At 37.6% G+C, this 26,530-nt stretch overlaps 1 protein-coding gene and 1 non-coding gene across 2 annotated transcripts in view; both read right to left on the bottom strand.

Annotated features, from left to right (window-relative positions):
* Positions 1–8,210: 8,210 nt before the first annotated feature.
* Cop1 (COP1 E3 ubiquitin ligase) overlaps positions 8,211–26,530 on the bottom strand; it is a 121,364-nt gene continuing 103,044 nt past the window's right edge. Inside the window, 2 exon segments of the mRNA XM_029479513.1 lie at positions 8,211–11,576; positions 13,531–13,575. Of these exon segments, the coding sequence (XP_029335373.1) occupies positions 11,559–11,576; positions 13,531–13,575 (63 nt within the window). The 3' untranslated portion in view covers positions 8,211–11,558.
* Positions 17,337–17,476, bottom strand: LOC115032516. The gene has a single exon (XR_003838172.1).

Below are 26,530 nucleotides of genomic sequence, written 5' to 3'. Positions count from 1 at the left end.
GGAACAGTTTTCATTTGAGAGGGGGTCTGACTCTGGTGTGAGAGTTCAGAATGTACTCTGGGGTGAGAGTTCTGGTGGTCAGTAATTTTCTTCTTTCAATTCCTTGTAATTGATCTTTTGACAAAAGGTATTGTTTTACAGAGCTTATGACTTGTCTTTCTTGGAAGTGGTTATTGGTCCTATGTCTTCACTCTGTCTAGTGTCATCGGTTTGTAGGGTCCTGAACAATATGGTGATTTAAAAAACTTTTTAATTAGCTAATTTTATTTTTGGAAGCTTTGCTAACTCAGTTTGATTGACACTCTTGAGTATATCCCTGTTTTTCTGAAAGGTACACAGTAACTACTTCAGGGGCCTTCTTTTGGGAAACTCTAGATACGGTTCCTATGGAGAACAGACTATGTTTGCCTTTAACTTGCCCAGCACAGCCAAAAGAGGGTTAGGGGAAACAGAGTGCATATCCCTCAGTTCCATATAGCACTTACCTCTCTGGGATCACAGAGGAGAAGAAACACATAAACAGTTGACTGGGAACACGTCTACTGATGGTTGGCTAGATGGAAAGGGGCATTTCCTGAGGGACTGCAGGATAAGCAATGCCAATGTGTACCAGGAAAGGTAAGGCAAGGCTGAGCAGAAGTCATTGATACTTTACCACTTCCCAAACTGATTCAATCAAGCTGTCAATTTTGAGTCCCTTGCTTAGGGTCCTCTAGATGAATGCCCCCTCTTGGTGGGCTTTCCTGACAACTAGATTCTGAAATTGGATCCTCCATTCTCTTTCTACAGACTTCTCTCCATTGTTCTATTTGCAATGACTCACAGTTGTCTTCCTTGCTGTTTTCACAGTCTGGCCAGGGTCAGGCTTCTTCATATAGTAAAGAGCTTTGACTCTCCAATACAGCTGCCTATCTTAATGTGTTGCCAGTCATTCTCCAGATTAGTCGCTCTCTAGATTATTTCCAAACTTAGTAGCTACTGCAAGTCTGTCCTTGCAGTCTTACATCACCATTCCCTCAGACTGGGTTTGGACAGTTGGCAAGAAAACCAGGTAAGGTTGACAAGTCTGCAGCATGATCTCTGGACACATGCCAGCTAATGCTGAGAAAGCTCAACTAGCTGCTGGTGGAAAGTTCTCAAGGGCTGCTGTTAGTACCTACTCTAAATGGATCTCTGATGTGCTCAGTTGTTCTGTATTGAAGGAGACAGTGTGGTGTTGTGGTGTCCTGGTTCCTAACAAGCTCGGGTAGTAAGCAAGTGAAATTTTCAGGCTGTAGAACTCTCTCAATGGCCAGCTCGAATCCTTGTGTGTAGGTTGTAACTTGGAAACAAACTGTTTCTAGCACTGATGCTCAAAAAAGAGGACTGATAGCACTTTTAGTCAGATTGTCCCATCTTGATTCTAGTATCTGGGGAGAGCAAAATAACCTTCCTATGTCTTTATGGAATTCATTTTGAAAATCAGAGTCGGATGCCAACTAAAGGTAGGAATTCAGCTTCCTAGAAAATCTGGGGCAGGGATGTCATGTTGAGGATTGTTTCAGAAAGAAGGCACCCTGTTCCTTAAGAAAACATGGATGAATTGCAAGTCAGATGTACTTATATAGCTATTATTATAGACTTTCAATACATTTATTAAAAAGATGAAAAACAAAACAAAACAGAAGAAGGGTAAAGTGGAAGTGGAGGAAGAATTCAATTTCAGAAAGGGAAAGTAGGCTCTCCACTCTTTATATTACCTATTACAGTAGGGCACTAGCCATTCCTCCTGATTTCCAATGAATGAATCTGGAGGAGAGTCTGAGTTCTCAAAGGGATCTGGAGGGATGATCCATGTAGGTCCAGACTTCAGACAGACAGTTGACTGTGAATCATTTTGGACACTTGGTTGACCAGTTACCTCTGATAATCTCCAAGGATAGAGATGTCCATAACCACTGGAGTTCCTTTTAGTGTTGTAACAACATGATAGGTTCTGAAGACTTTCTTTTGCTGTTTTACCCATCTAAAGTTATCATCAGTTAAGTAACTTGTCAACAGTTATAAGACATTTTCTAGTCTTTTGGCAGGGTCAGCATGTGTAACTGTCTTCTTGGTATCTGTTTGATTACTGGGTATAAAATAGCAGTTGACCCCCGCCTCCCCCCATCTTCTTATGTTTTGTTTTGTTCTTTTGAGACAGGGTTTCTCTGTATAGCCCTGGTTGTCCTGGAACTCACTCTGTAGACCAGGCTGGCCTTGAACTCAGAAATTCACCTGCCTCTGTCTCCCAAGTGCTGGGACTAAAGGCGTGCGCCACCACTGCCCGCTCCCCGCCCCCTTTTTTTTAATCAACTGAAATCCCAAATTCTTTATACAACCCACTTAATAACTCAGTAGACATGCCTTTTAAACAATCTTTTAACTATGTGTCATTATTTTGGCAGTTTTCATTTATAAACACCATAATGCTTCACTTTATAGGACTTTATTATATGCAAATTATCTGCCTAAAGCTTTATGAAGGGATCATGATTTCTTTACTTGCTTTTATCTACAATTTCCCATCCCAATGCCTAGGATGGAGCCAAGGCAAATGTATTAGTTATCTTTGCATTGCTGTAATAAAAAGCTTAAGAAAAACTACAAGGAGAAAAACTTGTTTTGGTTCAGTTTCAGTAGATAGCTCTTGGCTCCAGACCTCTGATAAGGCAGACTATCTCTGCAGTAGGAGTATGAGGAGGCAGCAGTTCACTTCTTAGCAGACAGGAAACTGAGTAATGGGAAAACTAGCCATAACCTTCAAAGGCAAATCCAAGTAACCCACTTTCTCCAGCTAGGCTCTACTTTCCAAAATATCTAGTTTCCCCACATGGTGCCACCATCTGAGGACAAAACGTTCAACACACATTATTAGAGACTCATTATTTACCACATGAAAATTTCTACATCAATTCACCAGTGGCTTTGGAGAAAGTTTGAGGTTGGTTGTTTGACCATTGTACCTACTGAGATACAATGAGACAGAAGTCACAAGGGTTGGGTTTCTACACAAAATCCTGACCCTGTTTTCTCATCCTTCAACTATAGAGACATGAAGTTAATGATCCACTGATCAGCTATGGAGAGACATAAAACTGACGTCAAGGTTCCCTTGAGATTCCCAGATAATGAATACATTGCTGCATAGTTAAATGGCCACTTGAAGCCACTAGACTGTCTAACATACCAAGAAGAGGTGGGAAGAGGACACACTCTTTTTCTCTTGCAATGATTTCAGACCACTAGAAGGGCACAGGAACAGAAAGGTAAGAATACTTCCTAAGGATCAAAGCTTTAGCTTCCAGTTGTGCCTTCAAGGGTTTCCCTGACAACTGAACTCTTCTTTCTTTTCCACTTGTCTTGCTACCTGGAATCAATAGAGGTACTGCTGCTTTCAGCCCACTGTCACCGAGGAAAGTATGTGAGAAATGGCATTTTCTTAAAGTAGCTTTTCATTGTAGTTATGAAGACACTCTTTAGGAGGTAAGTTCATACCGATATAGGCTCATATCATGTTGAGAACACAAGGCTGCCTAGTTTTATGTCAACTTGATGCAAGGCAGAATCATTTTATAAGGGGAACCTCAACTGATAAAAATCCTCCCCCCCAACCCCCCAGATTGGCCTGTGGTACGTTTTCTGGGTTGATGATGTGGAAGGGCCCAGCTCATTACAGGTAGTATTACTCCTGGGCTGATGGCCCTGGGTTCTATAAACAAACTGAGCAAGCCACGGGGGAAAAAGCTAGTAAGTAGCACTTCCCCGTGGCCTCTGCATCAGCTCCTGACTCCAGGTTCCTGCCTTGTGCTCGTGTTCTGACTTTTCTATATGATGGACCACAGCTGTAAGGTGGAATAAATCCTTTGTTCTCCAAGATTTTTTGTCATAGTGTTTTATATAACAATAGAAAGTCTAACTAAGACACAATGAATAAAGTCATTTCATAGACTGGTGCAGACTTCTGGAATAGCTGCTCTAACTTTTAACTCTCTACTTTAAAAAAAAAACTTTAATCCTCCCAGGAACAAATTGAAGTGATTGAAATTTTCATGCACAAATTCTAATGCTGCCCAGTGTTCATGGAGTGTTTTTAATTTTCAAGACTGCCAGCAGCCTTCCCAGAAAAAAACCAAAAAAACAAAAATCACTGAATGTACAGAAAAGTGCTACAGTTCCACAGCATAGAAGTGGCAAAGCCTGTGCTAAGAATAGAAGGCTGCCTTTTTTTCCAGGGAGCCACAGAGCCGGGAGGCCTCTCCTGGGATTGGCCATGCAGAATTGGGAAGCACAAGTGTTGACTGAAAAAAAAAAAAAAAAAAAAAAGGATACAGATTTACTAGTCTGGACTCTCCGTATGAATAATATCTGGAAAAGCAGGCTAATCTGATGGCCATTAATTTAGGGGAAAGTAAGAGGTCTTGATTCAAAATTTACTGTGTAAAATTAGTATTAAACAATGCCATAAAACTATGTACAAATGTTTTGTAAGATTTAGTCATATTAAGGAAATATTAGGTTCCCAGGCTTTGTTAAGTGCTAAGAGCTCAAGAAACATTTTTATACTCAGAAAGAGAGAATTTCAATAATAAAGTAAAAGAGAACAAAAGTGGGATGGGGTAGGAACTCACCTTTGAAAAATACACCCTGCTTCCATACATCCATACATATGTCATCATCTCTTTAGTATCATCTCTGCTCTTAAACTCTGAAGTCTGTTAGTGAGCACAGACCTCCAAGTATACCCACCTAACAAAATACCTTACATCCTACGAAGCTTCAGCAGGAAGTGTCCACTGGGTCTCTAGAAGACATATAACCAATGCATAGCAACGCTGCATGTGTGCACTTCTGTGAAAACTAAGCATCAAGGTAGCTTTGAATTAGATGGTGTTAGCCAAGATGGTCTTCCAGGCGCTTATGCTAGAGATGCTCCATTATGGGGAGAGGTATTATTTTACAGAAAGAATTTCTGTCCCCACAAATAAATAGAAGTTCCATGAAGACTACTTTTTCCTACACTGCTTTGTGGCCAGCACCTAGAGGTCAGCAAGCTAGAGCATGCAAACCAAATCCAGTTTGTAGCTTTTTGTACGGGTCATAGGTTTTCTATATTTTAATGCCTAATAAATACAAAAATACAAATCTGTGAACCATTACAGTAAAATGAACTCAAATATGTGATTGTAGTGGAACACAACCACATCCGTTTGCTTATATTTGGTTCAGGGATATTTTTGCATGCTGCAACGGTAACACTGAGTGGCTCTGATGGAGGATTTGTAGCCCACAAAGCCTAAAATAGTTGGCCCTTTACAGAAACAGCTTGCTTACTCCTGGCTAGGACAGCCTACCATATAGTTGGCACTACAATTTGTTGAAGGAACCCACCAAGAGCAAGCAGCAATGGGTGTATCTTCCTCTGTAAGCAACTGCCATGCCAATTACAGACTTCCAACTGAGAGCCACCCTAAGGAGAATTAGAAATAGACAGAAATATGATCACTATCGCTTGGCAGCCCATTGTTACACAATTGGGGAACACATCAACCATCTAGACTGATGGGACATAATGGCTTTGAGTAGAAGTGGTCAGAATGCTATAAGAAACTCAATTCAATCTTACCTCATTATAAAGATTTTGGAATAAAATGTTCTTTATGCTGTATAAAACCAAGTGCTAATATTTACATATATGAAATTGCTTTTTCTGGGCTTCTTTCAAAAATCTTAAGGCTGGAACAATTGCTCAGCTGTTGAGAGGACTGGTTGCTCTTCTAGAGGACCTGGATTCAATTCCCAGCATCCTCATGGAGGCTCTAAACTCATCACTCCAGTTTGAGGATCTGTCACCCTCTTTTGGCCTCCATGGGTGCTGCACACGTGCTGCACATACATGCAACCACCCACACACGTAAATTTTAATAACAATCTATATTGAAGCTTCCTGTGTCCAAACAACCCTCCTAAACCTGTGGTCACAGAGTGGCACTGACAGCTAGAGCAACAGTCTGCTCACAGGGAGAAATCCTGTGAGTATCGTGGTAAATTTGGGAGCCCAACCTTTGATTCCATTTGACCTTCCTCCTTCCTCCAACTCCAGTGATTTCAGATCTGAGGCAATATGAAGTTTGCTCTTAAAACTGACAAAGGACAAATGACTCAAGAAGTGACACACAAGTGGAAGGACCTCTTTGTTCTCTTATTGAGGATGTAATGAGTGCAGGTAGAATATTTTCACTCACATATAAATGAGTGCTCACACTCCAAGGATGACCATGAACTCTATATATTGCAATCTTGCTAAGATGTTGCTTTGTTTTTTGTTGTTGCAAGTTTCACTCCCAGGAAGTAGAATTTGCAGGTAAACAAAGATATTTTCCACCTTTTGCAAAAATACACTTTATTAATGATAAACACTACAATGTTAGTTTCTTTAAGCTCCATGACTTGTGCTGTTTAAGCCTCGGCTGGAGAGTTACTCTGATTTCGTGTGTAAGTCATTTATGTAGTTAGCTTTAATTCCCATTGTCCTGTTGCATTCTGCTTTGTATCTTCATACTTATAAAAAAAAAAAACTGAAATTCCTTTCTGTTTTGGAGGTGTTATGAGTTTGTATGCATGTGTATAGGTATACATGCTTGTGGATGCGTGTACAGGTATGCAGGTGTGTGTATGGGTCTGTGTAAGTCAGAAGGTTCTGTGCACCTTCCTTGACTGCTCTTCACATTTTTCTACGGAGTAGGATCTTGGCCAACCCCAGAGCGTGCCAATATTTAGCCAGGTTTCCCTGGGAATCCCCATGTCTGTCTATCAATTTTGAGTCACAAGCTACATGCCTTACCCACTCAGCTATTGGTAGTCTCTGAAGATTGAAACTTTGGTCTTCATACCTGTAAGGTAACCGTTTTATCTAATAAGCCAATTTCCTGATCTAAAACTGTAAACTTGACTAAAATAAACTTCCAAAAAAGTTTAATAAGACAATATTAAAACTCTTGTATTCCTTGTACATTCCTAATGTAGCCTGTTTACACTTCATATTATGATGACAAGTTGTAATAATTAGCACACTGGTGTAGACCCATTGATATCAGAGAAAGCCATACCTGACTTTTCTCTATTTTATGCACTGTCCCTTTCAGTTTCAGAATATCATCCTGGACAGTACAGACCATTTGCTCAGTCTCTATTCTCCTTGTGCCTGTGACAGTTTCTCTGGCTTTGTTTTTGATGGTTCTGACAGTTTAGAAAGGGTAGTCACTTATTTAGTAGGTTATAACTCAAGGAGGGCTTATATGATGGATGTCTTTCTCATTTACATGATGACTACAGAGTAAAAACACCATTTCTTTTATATCTTATCAACAGTATATACTATCAGTATGACATCATCTTTGGTTGGACATGATTAGATAATTAAAGTAGTTCTGTAAGATTCTCCATTGTTGTAACTTTTATCTTCTTAACCAAAATATACCTTTGGGGAAAAAAAATCACTATGTACAGACCATACTCAAAGTGGAGGCATGCCCCAAAAGGTATTTGAGGGTGAGGTATAGCCACAAACTGCAATTCTGTATCTTATTTACTTACAGTAGTATGGCTTTACGATTTGTCCCATACTTTTGACTGCATTCCAATGTTTATCCTGTTGCTGACACATTTCAGTTTTGGTCAAGAGAAACACACATTTTCTTAAAATCTGTTGCCCTTAAATTCATTTGACTTTTTCTTTTTAACTAGTTTAAGATTCAGCTGAGATTTTTATCTCCTGTAAGATTAAACTTCCTGACAACTACCTCTACCCCCAACCCTTCATCTCCCATCATGTAAGGTTGTATGTGTTCTCAGTGAACACACAAAACTCATGTCTTCCAAATTTTTGCCTGGGTCCCTGTCTCTCTCTCTCTTAGTGGATAATAAGCTACATTAACAAAATTATAATTATCTTACAAGGTAGGACACAATTCTCAAGAAAAGCAGCTGTTCAACAAATATTTCCAGAACTGAGGACTCCACAGTTTTCTAACCCATTAAACAGAAGCTGCATCATATAAGATGTCAAGCTGGCTGCTCTGTGAGGAAGACCATGGCACCACTATTACAATGGGCTCAGCTAAGGAGCTAACACCAGCTGTATTTGCTTAATTGCATTAAGGGCAATGACCCATTATCCTCATGTTTAGAACTAGGGCTAGATGTCTTCTACATTTGCTTAGCTACACGTTCATAAGCACTGTGGCCATGATGTTTTCAAGTAACTTAAGCTTGCTGAGGATAATACAATCGCTGAAAAATAAACTCCCTAGGGTAAGTTCTCTTAGTAAAGACTGTGGTGAATGCCAATAGATGATGCAGGATTTGGGGTGGCTAACATTATCTTTGACCCAAGCTCCTATTAACTTCCAACTATTTTCCCATGATCAGATCCCACCATTCTGCTTTATAAAAATCCAAATTCTTAATCATGTGCTAAAAGTGCCACTGTATTGGGCTCCTCTGTTCAAACTCATCCTGTGTTCTTTCTTCTTTGCAGTACAGAAAGAGAAATCTTTCTAAAAGTTGTAGCTCGGTTCCATATTTCATTTCAGGTAGTGCAGGTGGCCTAGACTGCACTCTGCTGTTGAGAATGATCCTGAATTCATGACCTTCCTGCCTCTTACCTCCCAAGCACCAAGATGACAGAAGTATGCCACCATATCTAGCTTTGGTTTCTTAATTTGTTTTTAATATCAGGTCAATTTACAATAATTCTACAAAGTAATGCAAACTTTAATTTTTTATTCACATTAGTCGACGAATGGGAATAAAGACAAGTTGTGTAAGAAACCCTACAAAACCCCTGAAATGAAGATTAAGGTAAAACTTAATTTAAGTATTATATTTTTACAAGGAATAACATTATTAATTTGATCTCAATGTCCTGCAGAGACTAAGTCAACTTTAGAAAGTTATGATTTTCAAGAAAAAGGAAAAAAGAAATCTAACTAAGGGGTTACAGATGTAGCATGCACAGAGCCCTAGGTTTCATTCCCTAGCACTTTAGCACCACTTAAAACTGGGAGGGATGACACATGATTATATCCCAGCAGCCCCAGGGGTGGGGAGACAGGATGATCAGAAGCTCAGGGCTACTTGTGACTACAGAGTAAAACTGAGTTTGGTTTGTGCTACATGGTAAACTTTCTTAAAAAAAAAAAAAAAGTACTATCTTAAAATAATTTATTTCTAAAAAGTCATATCCCTTTGATAACCAAACAGTTCTATATTTTCTAAACATGGAAACTAACATGATCGACTCATATAATATGGAGAGCTTGAGATTAAAAGTGTAGGCATGGAAAAACAATATAAATGAGCAAAAACATCACTTCTATTTAAAGGCATTCAAGGTGGCACTAACTGCTTCCTATTTTGAAGATGTTTGGGGCACTCATCCCTAGCACCAGCACCTCTGTTAGAGTATACTTCCTACATCTTCACAAATGGACATTTACTAATTTTAACATTCACTGGTGACAGATGGTAACTTCTGATTTTTTTAAGGATTTGTTTATATGTATGGGTGTTTCTCCTGCACATATGTCTGTGTACCACATCCATGCCTTGGGCCCCTGGATGTTAAAAAAGGGTGTCAGATTCTTTGGAACTGGGGTTTGAAGTAGTTGTGAGGTCATCTGTGGGTCCTAGGAAGCAAACTTGGGTTCTCTCCAAGAGCAGCAGGACTCTTGACTGCTGAGCCATTTCTCGAGCCTTTTCTCTCAGACTTGAGGCCATTGAGTTTAGCAAGTTTTAAATGTAAGAAGTTATGAAAGATGAAATTCTTTTGAAGCTATGAAAACTACGAAATTTCACTCAAGTTTGAGGAAAACTAATAAGTTTCACTCAAGTTGGATGATAAAACCTTACACAAACTATTGTCTAATTACTTTTCCTCTGTCCTAAGTTTCCTCTTTTCTAAGCAGCCTCACGAACTATGCATGCTTTGCAGCAGAAGTCTATGTTGGGCATGTACTATTGCTTTAGTTCTGTTGGGATTTCTGTTAATATAGTTATATGTGTTATATGACTTTCTGGTAGTCGAAAGAGTTTAAAGCCTCAAAAGACAATTGGCTTCAATAATTTAAGTCCAAAAAAAATGTGAGCTTACTTAGGTATCAGTAACATTTAGCTGAGGGATCCACTGGATAGTGGATCATGCATATCTGATATCTGTATCCAACAATCCTTTGTGAAGATGTTTTATGAAATGTGTGGAGAATTTCACTTGAACCATTTGCTGAAATGTATTATCCACATTACTTTTGCGTGACCCAATGCCCTGCAATGTAAAAATGATTTATATATTAACTAGACAATTTAAGAGGTCACATGGTTTGGAAACTTGGGATAGGTACCAGAGCATACAAGTTTAAATCAGGGCATTGCAGATAACGAGCTGCAGATAGTTTGAAATTCTACCTATTTTCTAGCCATGCCCATTTGTCCACTAACTATAGTAGCTACTTCCCTGATACATTGGCAGAGCTAACATTAGTTCCCTAACAGTTATAACAGAGACCACCTGGCCAGCGACGCCTGAAGTATTTCCTATATGTTCTTTTATGAAAAGGTTGGTTGACCTTGTTCTAAGTCAGAGATCAGTCTTGGCCAGTATAATTGAGGGATTATTGGTGCAAAAGAGAACCAGCAGTTGTAAGGAAAGTCCTTCCCTGTTGACTTGATCTCATTAAGTCAAACTCTTAGATCTCTGACCAGATAAGGTCTGATGGTGACTATCTAATCAGGGGATAGAAAAAGGAATTCTTTATTTTATTTTTTAAATTGTAAACATTAAGTTCCCTGGAAGGAATCGACACATTTTATCATTTGTTTATGTTGATATTCCAAATGGGTTGAGAAACACAACAATAAAATTACTCACCAGTACATTTTTCTTCCTTTTAAAATAAGATTTATTTTCATTTTTTATGTGTGAGCGTTGTATCTGGATCTTTGAATGTGCACCACATGCATGCCTGGTGCTTAAAGAGCCAGAAGAGGACGTCAGATCTCCTACTGGAATCATAAGCGGCTGCTACGTAGGTAGGTGCTGGGGACTGAACCCAGATCCTCTGTAGGAGCAGCCAGTGCTCTTATTCTCTGAGCCTCTCTCCAGCTCCAGCCAGAACATTCTGTATAACCCCCATAAGTGCAACTTCTTCAAAAGACTCTCACCCCATCTAACAAAAAGGTGTTCCCAGTTCAGCTGTGGCTCAATAAACTTTTTGTTGTTGTTATTTATTTTTATTTAAAAGAATTTGTTTCCCTATCACAAAAATTAGCCACACTGCCAACAGCAAAGTTCATAGTTACACTGATGGCGGCGAATTCTCTGGATATTCCCAATGTCCCAAAGGCATAAAGGAGGGAAAAGGTACTTAAAACAAATCCAAATGATGTTGGGAGAGACATTACATGCCATTTCTTTTTCTTCTCATCATCAGCTGCAGATGGCTTTTGGGAGGATCAAACACAGTTTGACTTCAGGAAACTCTTTATACCAATTCTAGCACCTAATGGGGAAACCGAAAGGAAGACTTTTACAGAGTTGCTTTAAAACAAAGAATTTAATGGTGCTTTACTGTATGTACTACTGAAAAACCAAACAAAAATACCTACTAACTGGTATAGTGCAAAAGAACTGGAAGAAGCCAGATGTTCATGCCTTCTTTCAATTAAAGCACTGTATGAAAAATTAGTTATTAAACCAATTAGAGAGCCTTTCAGGTAAACTACATGAAACTGATGGAGACAAACGGCTGAGGTGAATACACTCACAATATTTTTGGACTATCAGTTGGTTCCTTAATTCATTCTTAAGGAAAAATCGTTAAGGATTTTAGTATCTTTCTTCCCTTAGTGAGTACTATGTCAACAGCACTAACACTAGTGACCTAGTGACCCAGGTTCTAGAAGTCATCAGTTTTACCTTTTCTTGTGTTTCAACTTCAATGCTAACCACTGAATACTTGGTTAGATTTTGATGTTATCATCATGCCATAAAAATAAACTGTGATGGTGTTAAAATTAAAAGTGAAAAACAAAGATGGAAATGACTAATAAAGGTCAGAGAACCAAAGGTGATTGTGAGACTGTCAAGGATTGTTTCATGAGCACTGTAATTTTAGGTCAGAAAGATTTGAATGGTGTCAACCATTCATCTTTGCTTGCGTGTGACAATGCTTTTTGTATACACATTATAAAGGTCCCTTGATATGTCAGGTCAATATTGGGAAAAAAAAAAAAAAGAACCCAACAATTTAGGTTTCCTTCTGAGAATCTCTGGGATTCCACCATAGCCTTAGAGCTACTATAGGGTGTCAATAATTCCAGTTGTTTCACAAGTCTAGGCTGTTCATTTATGTATCCATTTTCAATCTATGCCTTGCCAAGAGAATGTAAAATTGAGAGAACCTAGCTACTTCCATTCAATTCCAAGACCTAAAACCTTACTTGAAGCCTCCAGAAAAGAAGTGATGTCGATCCACGCAAAGGCCTAGTTTTCATATAAGTTGGCATTATTACCAAACATACCATCTGCCTGGTAAAGGCAACTATCACATGAATTAGTGTGCCTAGCTAACAACGCAGTTCTGCTTTGAGTTTGTATGCTTTGCCTCCATAGCTTGTGCTTAGTCTCCATTGCTCCCTTTGTGGTTTGGGCACTTACAAATTAAAGAAAGCTGTGGCAAAAATAAATGTCTACTGGCAGGCAAGACAGACACATGACACAAGAAAGAAATGCTTTCTGAACTTTCTGTAAGAATCCAGAGAAGGCTCACATTCTCTCAGGATATGTGTTGACCAAATTGATGTACTTAAAACTCTCTATCCAAAGTTTTATTTATAATAATTACACTGTGTAGCTCAATTTATTTACAAAAATAATGCATTATGACCAAGGGACAAATACTAAATGCTATAATCAAGTAAAACTGTATTTTCTTGGAATATTAACTAAGAAGAAAGCATGTGGAAAAGTGTGAGTCTTGGGTATGCTCGAGGGGTCAGAGTTTCAGACACCAAACTTTTCTCTCTATCCTGACTCCCACCTTAGCAAGGAGGAACAAAACCCTACTTACTACATACGTGAAGAAAGAAAAACACAAGAAATAACAAAAACTACAGACGAAGGTAACAAATACATGAGCATGATGCCATGCCAGACTGTCTACTAAGTAAGGCCCTTGTGATGTGACTATACTGGCCCCTAAGTACTGTGATGCAGGTGCTCAATAGCCTTCCTCTGTTTCCATCTGACCATCTAGTAATCCATCCTGCTTACCTCAATAAGCATGACTGTCTCCATAACTGTGAGCTACCTATTTCTTTCAACTTTAGTTAAGTCATTTTTGAGGGAAGAAACCCATGATTGTGAAGGCTCAGTACAACTGTGTATTTCTAAGAGCCTGTTATAGTTAAAAAAAAAAAATCTGAGTTTAATAGGAGCTGTATGAAATGGCTTACCTTAATTGTACCCTGGCTGTTAGCAGCAATCAGCACATTGGACTCCTAGAAAGAAACAAGAGCTTTAGAACAGAGGAGGGTTTCCTGGAGGGCAGTTGAAGAGAATAGTTTCTTTTCATCCTTCTTCCTTTACTTCACCCCAAGACACCAAGGGAATCTAAAGTGAAATAAAATTAGCCAACTGTCTTTATAAATACATTTCAAAAAAAAAAAAAATCTTAAAATACCACCAGTAACCAGGACTCAACTACAGAGCACATTGGGGGCTGGTGCTGACTCAGCAGTTGATGGTCCTTGGCTTCACACCTAGGACCTGAAAGCTAATCCTTGGGTCCGCCCACAGGGTGAAAACTGAGAACTAGCTCCCAGAATGTGTCCTCTGATTTCCACTTGCAAATGCAGTACATACACACCCCCACACAAAAAGATTTAAATGGAAAGAGCAGTACATTATACACAGGTAGGATTTACCCAGATTTTAACTTGGTTTCTAACATTAACAAATCATTGACAGACTCTCTGGTACAGGAAAGCTTAGCATTTATACCAAGCCCTAGGCTCAATTCCTAGCATCAAATAATAATTAAATAAATGAATGAAAATAAAAATATCAAAGAATATAAATTATGTTGAGACTCAGAAAAAAACCACATTTAATACAAAATTCACTTCAATTTATTAATTTATAATAAAAAAATATTCAAGGTGATAAGTTACCTACATGTAAAAGTGAAAGTAAATTATTAAATCCCCATACCGTACAAATTTATGTAGAAATTAATGAGTACCCACTTACAGCTAATCACCTAACATTAAAAATTATAAAACAATTCTGTGATTTTTTTTTTTTAAAACAAACCTAGCTATCTATGTACATTGGTCAGACAGTATTTAAAGTATTAATCATTTCTGTAACCACAATTAAAATTCTACAAACTAAAAGTTGATTCTAGCAAAGGAACAAATAACAAAAAGCAAAGGAACTCTAGCATAAGAACACGGGAAGCTAAGAAGCAGATCATTGGTGATCATGTAAATTTTCAAGATCTGGGCAAACATAATGAGTATTACAAAAAGTACTGAAACAACCACTGTTTACTGATTTAGCTGGCAGCTGTAAAGTGGGAGAGGGAAGCCTAAAAATGAGACAGACTAAAGTTTCATGCAATAGTCAATTTATTCAGCATGCCAGACAATTTATACTCTGAGAGTCAGAGAAATTACCCAAGGAGCTGAAGGGGTCTGCAACCCTATAGGAGGAACAACAATATGAACTAACTAGTACCCCTAGAGCTTGCATCTCTAGTTGCATATGTAGCTGTGGATGGCCTAGTCAGCCATCAATGGGAGGAGAAGTCCTTGGTCTTGTCAAGATCATATGCCCCAGTACAGGGGAACGCCAGGGCAAAAAAGTGGGAGTGGGTGGGTTGAGGAGGGGGGGGGGGAGATGATAGGGGACTTTTGGGATAGCATTTGAAATGTAAATGAAGAAAATATCTAATAAAAAATGAAAGAAAAAAGGAAAAAAAAGAGTCATATAAAGTACCCAATTACATGGAAAAATTGAACATGGTTGGCATATATAAAAACAAATAACAATAGACAGCTGTAATGAATAATCTAAAGTAAGCTATTTCCATAATTTGGGAGGGGCACAAAAGCACATTCCAAGAACACAAGCACATTCCTTGTTTTTAATAACACACAGGCCATAAGACTCTTGTCTTGTTTTCTTTGAATTTTTTATAAGTATTCATAACTCTCTACATACACCTGGGCTGTGTTTTGACAAACCATATTTATGAAAAGTATTGTACGTCTGCTTAAATATATATGAAAAGAAAACTCAACCTTTATATTGCATCATCTTAAAAATGAATTCTAAATAGATCAAACATATAAAAGTAAAAAAACCACAAAAATTCTAGGATTAAAAAACTCCCACAGTGGGGAGGGGCAAAAAAAAATCCCTCCCACAGAATACAATGTCTGAGTTGGAAAGTAAATATTCTTAGAATGCCAAAAATATCTACCTTAAAAATACTAATAGTTTAAGACCGTAGTCCCCAGTAAGTGCACTACACTCCAGTGGAAGTGCACATATCCGCTACTTCATGCCCAGGCATGAACTGGACTTGATGGGCTAAACAAGCCAAAAGGAGGGCACCAAAGTTGGATTGGTAGAGAATGGAGAGAGAAGGGGGGTGGAGGAATAGAAAAGGGCTGGGGGTGGGAAAAGGAGAAACTGGGAGGTGTTGAAAAAGGGGTGAGTATTATCAAAACAGATTTTATGAAATTCTCAAACAACTAATAGAAAAATAAAAAAACCCGCATGCATTGAGTTTAAGAGGACAAATAAAACCATGGAGCTTATGACTATCCTGTGAAAAATGCTGATAAACTTATCTCAACAAAATTAAATATAACTTAGTTATTAGAATAAATAAACTAATAATGCCAGATATGGGCAAGTAGGTGATCATAGTTTGCTGAGAAGAATGAAAAATAATCCAGTACTTTTGGGAAAAGGTAATACAAAGTTAGCTACATACCTCTCTTATGATGCAGTAATTCTACCCTGTAGATATATGTGTAAAAGAAAGACTGCTAAGCCATATAAATATTTGCTTATTATTCAAACCTAGCCTAGAATCGTTTTTACATCCAAAATGAGTGAACACAAAACTTTTGCTACAATTATAAATAAAAATGTTGCTTAGAAAAACAACACTATCATACAACTATAAATACAAGGAATAATGTCAACAAATTCAACAACAAACCAGGCTGAAGAAGCCAGACAGAAAGAAAGAACATAAATATCCTGTTGTCTCTGTTATATGACTAATCAAGACTAATACATCAATATTGATTTCTATCTTATTAAACTAGCAATCTTGCCATGTGCCTAGGAAAAAGGGATCCTAGAAAAGAATTTATCAGGTACAAGTGTGTCTCAACTCTCATTACTGTTTCAACAACTGTTCCATATAGAATTTGCACAGAGAAAAAAACATGGGGAGTTCAGGACCACAAACAAAAATCACCTCACAATTAGGTGGGGTTGCTCACAGTATACCCCAGTGTTGTGTGCCACTCATTTCCTATAAAGGCTCCTTTTCTCCTATCCTCCCACCAAAACTTAGACTCAAACACTTCACATTTTGTACTAAGAAGCAAAACTTTCCTTGGAAATGGTCATTTCCAAACTTTGGCTATAGACTTAAAAGAACACACATCTGTATTTTGCTTTTTTATTCAACATAATGGACTCATTTTAGCCTAGGCTGGCCTTGGACTAAAGGCAATTCTCCTGCCTCAGCTTCTCAAATGCTGGGATTACAAAGGTCTGGGTCATAGTATGCAGCAAGAAATCAAATTTTAACACAAAGAACTTCATAGATACTTTCAATAGTCCCTCTGTATACAAAATTTTGATAGCCCAAGATTAATTAACTCAACCCCTAAAAACCAGCAATTCTACATACACTACACATGCTAGTTACAGATTTTTTTTTTCAAATAAATAAGCCAATAGTAATATCTACTTTCAAAAACTACCAACCAGCCTGTATCTGAATAGTAGAGGCAGGAATTCCAATCTAGGAATGTAGATGATGTGAGACTTTATTTTAAAGAACATTAAGAAAGGGTCAAACCACAAACAATCAAAATCCATAAAATACTTCAAAATGCTTGAAGAAAACTTTTTTTTGTTGTTTGATTCTATAATCTAGTATAATTTAATCAGCAGAAATATTGCATAAATGATAAAGAAAACAGTATTTAGAGTGGAAATTCAAAAGGTTGTATGGAGGGGAACGATCGGACTTAGCCAGCTATCCTAAGTCAGACAGAGACCTCCATGTTGATGTAGGATTGCTGCCTTCTGCAGACAAAAGATAGCTTCTCATTTGTCTGCATGGTTGACTCCGCAGCTTCCATTTTTAGTGTGATTTATTCTTAATATAACATTTGTTATAGTCTTTTATATTCCAATTTTCTTTCTGTATTTTTATATTATTCCAACTTCTAACTGCTTAGAATTCTCATAATAAAAAAGAACCCTAAAAAGGCACATGTAAGAAAGAAAGGCAAAGGATTTCTAGTCAGAGAGAAGAAGTCTAGAGTATATATTTGGTTGTATTTTCCCTCTGTAATTAGTGCTTGGATTTCCCAAAAAACATGTAACAATGGGATTATAATACAATAATCATATTTTTGTAGTGAGATGAAGCAATTGAAAGTATAGGTATTTTGTTTATGATATATTCTTGAAATAGTACTGGTGGTCAAAATATATAAGGTACAGTTACTTTTAAGTAACAAGAAACTTGTCTCAATAACTGGAGCCAAAGGTAATAGTAATGTCTATGACAATGGGAGTTGTTTGGCAGTAGTGTATGTAGACAGGCTAAGAGAGACAGAAAACTCATGTAAGTGATATAGGTGGGCAAGGGAAAAAGAACAGGAGACTACAGACAAAACCAGAACAATTGAAAAGATGGATATATGAGACACCCAAAGAAAGAATTATTGTACTTGGTAAGTAATTGGAAGATAAAGATATACAACAAAGCTGATTCGATGGCATTTGCCTTAAATGACATGACATAAACCAGAAGGAGACAAGAATGTTAACACATCAAAACTGAAAAGAAAATAATCAACTGACATGCTGTGATACACTTTCTCTCCTACAGAAAATACTCTTAGAGTTCATCCTTCCCTGATTTAAATTCTTCACTGCTCAACTGTCTTAAACATGTTCTTATTTTTGTTATTTAAAATTTTAATTAATAAGCTAGACTTTAAATTGTTTAGATAAGTATCAATTAAAAGGCACAGGTGAAGAAACTAGTTTGGAATGTGGCCCATGTGTTAAGAGGTTTCATCTATTGGTGGCATTTCTGTGAAGCAGAATATTTGGCAAGCAGATCTTGGGGATTGGGATGCACTGTTAGGTCATTGGGGATATTTTCTCAGACAGAACAGTAGACTCTGGTAGACTCTGGTCCCTTCTGCCTGTTTTGCTTCCTAGCCACTAAGAGAGCACTGCCATCTGGCATGCCCACAAAAGTTACAAGATAATCCATCAGACCAACCTTTGGCTGCAATCTCTAAGCCTGTGAGCCAATATATATCTTTTCTCTGTTAAGCTGATTATCTCAGACACTAGGCTACAATGACAGAGCACTGACTAAATACATGATTTCTGATAACAAAATTCAAAGTGGCCGTAGATTATTAAAAAAGAGAGCAAAAATTCTTTTCTAGGTCTTAAAATTTTGATTGACAATGTACAGCAATCAAATGAAGAGCATATCAGAAACTGAATATGAACGACCAAATGAAACAATTTCCTGGAATCTAACCTGCAACAAAACCTTGCAGGTTTACAAGACAGCAGTGACCAGTTTTCTCCTTTTTCCTGGACACTACAATACAAACCACATAATTTACAAAAAAATATTCATCTGTGTCAGTGTGTAGTCAATAAACTTGTAAGCACAAGACTGTCTTCTGTCAAACCAGTTTAGTTTAGTTGATCCAGTGTGCCCGATATTAAATAAATCCTGAACCTGGATAAAAGTATTTTTACTTTACTTTACCCTCATTGTCATTTCTGGGTACAATCCTATATAGGGTTCCACAGTTTGCTCTAAATTCCCCTTGGAGGGTCACTGTGCAAAGTTTGGTCCCTCAGGTAGCTCTACTGGGCATGGTGAGGTTTTAATAGTAACGCTAGAAGGCTGTCAGATTGCAGTAGCCTGCCCTGAGATGGACCAGAGGTCTCATCTTCAGAAACTTTGAGGTAATAAGTATAAAGCTAAGAAACTACAATTTTAAATACACATTCCAGGTAATTATGAATTCTGACATAGGCAAAGCATAGGCTTTGTATGCTATGTATACATGTGATGATGTTGAAAATTCTATGATACTAAACTTGGAACAATAATTTGCATTTTCTGTTTCTCAAAGTTATCAGATATTACATTAAACTTACATCTTATTGTGTAATCACTGGAGGCATCACTGGTAGGCTTTAAACAAGCAAGATAATTCAAATAAGATTTGCTATGAATAAGGGCATAAGGTCAAGAGAATGATGACAGCCTCAACCAATGGGAGTTGGAGGGTCTGAAGGCGTACATATTTAAGGTACTTAAAAGGATCAAATTAGTGCACGCGTGTGTACCTTTCTAAGACCCTAGTCTCTAATAGTTTTAACTGAGTCTTTAGCTACATTGATTTTAAATTGAACTATCAAATAAGACTGTGCCTAACAAAACTAAAATTCCAGGCTTTTTCAAGTGGTAGAAAACTATTATAACAACATAATACTGTTTGAATGTCTGTAGCAACTTCATTGTTTCATAAGTGGAAGGTCATATTGGCTTGTTTCTTCATATATGTTAGTGAAATTATTGGAGAACTATTTACCACATACAAATATCATGGCACAAATTCTGGATTGCCTAAATATTCTCCCCATACTTTTTTAAAATTCCTGCCTCTGGCTAAGCTTGTGCTGAAACTTTCCCTAGAAACTCAATTTCATATGAAACTAAATAGAGAATTTAATTACCAGTATGAATTAAAAAGCTAACTTATCCTTCGTGAATGATACTCTTCATTAAATGGTTACACATGAGCTGGGGGTAGGGGTAGAGTACAAATAGCGACCTTGAGAAGTGGTATCAGGCATGTAAACAGGCAGAAACACAAGGAGCACCTTTAGCTTCCTACTATGTATTTTACCACAAACAGAATAAAAATTGATTTAAAACTCTGATAGTCCATCTGTAGAAAATGATGTTAAAAAACAGAAGGCTGTGCAAAGAGCTCAAGAGAGCTAAAGGCCATGCTCCTAATTTATACCCTCCCCGCAAAAAGCTACAGATAAACCCGTGACACTCTGAAAGCATTTTAGAGAACAGAATTCACAGGCAAAACTGGAGTGCTGCACATGCGTGAGGATAAACAGCTCCCAAGCATTTGCTTTCCAGCATGGAAAGACATGGATATGTCTGGTATGTTTAAGGACATACTAATGGTAGCATGTGGGCAGCTTGAATATGAATACCTGAAGACAAGGGCATTTGAATATGAATACCTGAAGACAAAGGCATTAAAGTGAGAGCTACATTCTCTTGTATGCTTTCTTCTACAATGCCTACATGAAGAGGACAATGGACAGAAGCATGAAAAAATCTTTTTATGTGCTGTTGTTTTGGGGGAAGACAAACACTGCTAAAATGCTATCAGGCAGTTTCCCCTCCATTATCCTAGGCTAGAAAGAAGACTCCGAAGAGCAACACTTGGTAGAGTGGGAAATGGCAATCTGAAGGCACTGGTGCAAAGGTTCTGCAACTTACTTTGGCTTCATGGCATGCAAACATGCTTGCTTCAGCCAAATAGCTTTAGTTGCCTAGTTGTGCTTCTGTCACAATTTGAGTTCATGTTGTTAAGACATTCTCAGTAGCTCTGCTACAGGGACCACCGTTGAAACCGGGAGACCCACACTTCATACTCATCTAAGTTTCACTTTCTTTTCTTTCTTTCCTATTTGTTTGTCTGTTTGTTCAACATGAGGCCACTTGTCTCTTACAAACGGAGTAAAACTATTCCCCCTTCACTTGGGTCTAGGCAAATGTCTAATGGGAGACATTTTGACACAAGAAGGTTGAAAACTCAGATCATGCTAATGAAATCATTTCCTGAATGTGTGCCTCTTGAAAGGCAGGCCATTTAACTATGTATAGATCACCAATCACTTCACTTAAAATATCCAACCAACTGCAGCCTCCAAATAACCTTTTCCTCAAATCACCTGCTTCTTCATACCTCAACCATGCCTTCCTTAGTAGATTTGAGACAGAACCATCCCCATCTCCTCATGCTTGGTCGCTGCTTGAATAAACACTTTTAATAGAACATTTAGTTGACTGACATACTCTGTGTCAAGAAAATCTGTCTCTGTAATATTAGTATTCCCAATATCTGGGCTCATAGAACTTGACTTAGATTAAACAGGAGTCATCAGAATACCAGAGACAAAAATACCCTCTTTGTCCCTTCCTCCCTACCCCCTTCTTTCCTTTCTTTCTTCGATGGCATAAGCAGCATAGATGATAAAACAGAAAGAGGATACAGGGAAGGAAGGACTGCTTCAAAGGACAAAGTCTTTGGGGGAAGCAGAACAAAGGAAAGATTTAAGACCCGCCAAACATTTTAATACACTGAGAAAAACCTAATAGACACTAGTCAAACAGTTTACGAATATAGCTTTTGCATCGCACTCCGGCTTGAGAACTGTCAGTAAAGCCATCATACATTTATATGCTTGGTATTTATACTATGGAGTGAAAAGTTTCCACAGTGAGATGACTAAAGATAGGTAGAAACTACCTATGCCCGGTTGTGGATAGCCCTGGCTAATTATATTTGATGTTAATTCCATTCTCCTGTGAGTGGCTTTGAACAAGGAAAGAGTCAGCAGCATTCAGGTGATTTCCTGTAAACCTGCTTCCCACCTTAATTTGTAAAATAAAGGAGAACTGATGATTGGGCAGATAAAAGGGAAGGTGGAGCAGAAGGTGAGGGAGACTAGAAGGAGAAAATGGAAGAGGGAGAGGACTCAGAGGAGGAAGAGGAAGAAGAAAAGCAGAGCAGAAGCACAGGGCCTGGAGAAACCGCAAGTTCGAAGGGTCTCATAAGCTGTGAAAGATGGTAGTGTAGCAGTAGATCTGACCAGTCTAGGCGCACAGCATGTAATCATATTATAACTGTGCTGTGTTTTCATTGGCGGGGCATATTTGGGAGGAGATTTACCGCAACAATGCCCCAATACTGTTTTCTTAATAGAGGATGAACACTATGTGGACAAACCCCCAAAATTTAACTGTTCTGTTCAAGTGATAGAATTACACCTAACTTTCTATATTCTTTATTTACTGAAAGTCCTCTACTACTAGAAGAAAAATGAACATGCCAAAGCACAAATGATGCAGGGACAAGGGATAATCTCTTGAGTAAGTTGGCTGCATTTATAGTGCCCAAATATTTTCTTGGCCAGGCATAGCTTTATAAAATGCAATAGGATGAGAAGAAAGCTTGTTACTATTTTTTTCTTTCACTTTTCTAATATGTAACATATATATAACTAGACAGGCATAAAAACAGGAAACTCTATAATTGAAATGCAAATATTATTATAACCAATCAAACTCATGTTTATTTTCAAAACTGCTGTTTATCAATACAAAATAAAGTACTAAAAGGATGATGGAGATGGCTTCTTAAGGAGTTATTTAAATCTGATGGAAAAATTTACACATAGCTTCTCACGCTGACATCACATCAATATAGCAGCAGTGGCAGGAGTACAGGGGTTACCTTGAGACTGTTAAAGGAAAATTCCATTATTTCCCCCAAATAGAGTATAGGTTTAAATGAGCAGGAAATTCTTCTTGTTACACATATTGTAAGCAATTTTGGGGAGGTGGGGGAGCTTGGCCAGATCTATGTTAAGTATTTACTAAGTGCATTTTTATTCAGCTAGAAAATGTATTTTTCCATTATGTACATTTCAGTATCTGTAAGTAGCACTCATTAAATCTACCTCTTCTTTTACAATATTCCTGAGACTTAGGAAGCAACACAGGCCACAGCCACCAGCACAGGCTCATGACAGAGCCATGGACCTAGACATGGTCCTTGGCAACAGCCTGGGCACCAACATCAGCTCGATCCCCAGTGGCTCATTATTCGTTGTGTCTCCGTTCTACCTCTCTCCGCGGTGCCTGAATTGCTAGGTTTTGTGTTCCCTCCTAGCTTGCCAATACTCACTTCCTCTTTCCCATCTCCCATTTCCCATTCCTTTATTGTAGAGGTGCCCACATCAGGGCCAGAGCAGAGGCTTGGGTATCTCTTTCCAGCCACCCCAGGGCTGCCTTATGTAGTCATTTTTATTTCTTCTGTTAAAAACACTCCATTAAATCCATAGCCTACCTTTGAATTGGGTCACTTGGCTTTTTGAGTTTTACATATTCTGGATGTTAATCTTCTGTCAAATGTTATAACTTTCTCACTTGGTGAGCTTACTCTTCCTTAGCTGTTCAGCAGATTTTTAGTTTTATGACACAAATAGGATAACAGAGTCCTATTTAGAAAGTCCTTTCCCACAACTATTTCTTATAGGATATTATCTATGTTTTATTCAAGCAATTTCAACGTATCACATTGAGCACACTGATCCATTTGGGGTTAATTTTTTGCACGGTGATAGAGATGGGTCTAATTTCATCCTACACACATGCATCCTTGGTAGCAGCAGTTGTTGAAGATGCTGCCTTCCTCTTTGCTGTAATATATATTCATGTTAGCTCCGTGGACATCTGTCTGGGTGAGAACCACACTGTTTGCATTACTGCAGCTCAGTCCTAGCTCTGGGAATCTGCAATGGTGATCCTTCAAGCACTGTTCTTTATTGCTCAGATTGCTGTTGCTGCCTGGGTCTTTTGTGTTACCATATTAATTTTAAAATTTTATTTTCTATTTCTGTAATGAATATTCTGAGAGATTCTGTTCAAGATTTCATTTAATCTGTAAAATGCTTTTGTTAGAATAATCATTTTGACAAGTTAATTTTGCCAATCCTTGAGCACTTGAAGTTGTTCCATATTTTAGAGTCTTCCTTAATTTCCCACTTCGGGTATTTCAAGTTTTCACTGTATAAGTCCATCACATCCTTGGCTAAGTTCACCCCTAGACATTTTATTTACTTTAAGGCTACTTGTTTTACTCAGCATGATTATTGGTGGTGAACAAAAAGGTTATTGTATCCAGTTACTTTGCCAAAAATGTTGAATGCCTCCAGAGGTTTTTCTTTGGAATTTTTTGAGTTTCTTATGTATAACATGCTCTCATCTGCAAACAAGGATAATTTGACTTCTTTCCCTACTTAGATTTTTTAATTTCCTTTTCTCCTGACTCACTAATTTGAGCACTGTATTGAAAGGGAGGGGAAATAGTGGACAGCCCTCTTCTTCTTGATTCTAATGGGATTGCTTTGAGATTTCCCCACTTACAGTAGGTAATGTTGGTTCTGAGTTTCTCATAACTTTTACTATGCTGTTCTTTGCTCTTTCCAGTCCTACTCTCTCTAGGACTTTAGCAGGAAGGCATTTTGATTTTGTGTTAAGCTTGTATATCCACTGACATGTCTCTGTGTGTTAGACCATGTACGTGATTTATTATGTTACTGACTTGTACGTGCTGAACGTCTCCAAGATAAATCTACTGAGTCATGGTGGGAGATCCTTGATGTATGCCTGTATCTTGTTTTGAAGTATTTTATACTGAAATTTTATTGAAGTGCTGGCAAAATAGGATATTCATATGCAGAAGAATGATACTTGATAATTCTGTAAGACTGTATTTTAGACATGAAACTATAAAAATACAAAGATAAAACTCACAATGGGAAAGTATCAGTATATTGAAACAGGCAATGATCTATTTTGGGTATGATCTTAAAAGCATTGACTACAGATGAGATTTTAAAACTAAAACAAGAAAGAAAACTGCACTATGAGATGATCAATGAATTCTATGAAGATGTCTCCAACACATGATAAAATGTTCATGTTAAGGGATCCTAAGAACAACTCAGCAGTAAATACATAGTGTGGGGTTGGGAGTGGGCAAGCGAACAGAACAAACATTTCTTAATAAGAATAGGAAAGTGAGCAACATGAATATGAAGAATGTTCAATATGACAAATCATCATAGAGGCACAAAACCACAATGAGATATTATCACTTATCTGTTAGAATTTATGTCATCAGGAAGAAATCCTGGTCATGATGTTGGTGGGAATGTAATTTGTATAGCTATTGTGAAAAGCAGTATGAAAATGTTCCTTTAAAATCTAAATATATAACAACCATGTGATTTAGGAATCCTAAGGAATACTACAGAACTTATAAGTCGGGAAATTAGCACCCCAAGACAATTGTACTTCCATGTGAGCTGCATTGTTCGTTATAAGAAACAAGGTACAGAATAACCACCAACAAATGAATAAAGAAGACAGCAGACAGGCAGACATATACATGCACATTATATGTTTGTGTGCACGCACATGCACACACACACACACACACACACACACACACACACACACACACACATCTACCTGGTACAAAAATGACTCGAGGCTGTTTATTTACAATGAACCTGGAGTGCACTGGGGTAAGTAAAATAAGTCATACACAGAAGAATAACCATGACATGTTTTTGTGTATATTATATAAAAAGGTCAAATGCATAGAAGTAGAAGGTAAAATAATGGTTACCAGAGGCTAGGAATAAAAAAGCAAAGGAGAAATGTTGGAGAGACAGTACAATTTGCATATCATGTTGACATTTACTAATATAATACATAATTCAAAATAGTTGAAACTTCAATGATCTTAGGTGTATCAATCTAATCAGAACAGCTATCATCAAGAAAATAAACAACAGATAGATACTGATAAAGACATGAATACAAGGAAAGCCCTAAATGCTGCTGGTGGGAAGATAAGTAATTCACTATGGAGTTCCTTAAAATACTACAAACACAACTAACATAGAACTCAGCTTTCTTACTTCTGGGTATATGCCCAAGGACTCCAAATTAATTAACTCACAGATACCTCAGTATATTTATTAAGTATAATAAATACTTTATTATAAAAGCAAACAATAAATCCATCAACAGAGAAATCTGTTTTTAAATTCATAATGGATATTTTCACTATAAAGATCATTTACAGGAAAATGAATGTAACTGAAGAGTATCAGTGAGTTAATTAAGCTAGCCTCTGAAAGACAAATATTACACCTTCTGTCGCAATGGTGGGTCCTAGACTTTATATATATATATAGAAAATCATATGCACAGATAACATGAAAGTAGACATGAAACTGTTGTAAGAAACAAAGGGA

Source organism: Mus caroli, chromosome 1 (genome assembly GCF_900094665.2).
Source record: "Mus caroli chromosome 1, CAROLI_EIJ_v1.1, whole genome shotgun sequence".
NCBI classification, from domain to species: domain Eukaryota; kingdom Metazoa; phylum Chordata; class Mammalia; order Rodentia; family Muridae; genus Mus; species Mus caroli.
This window is presented reverse-complemented; position numbering and strand designations above follow the sequence as displayed.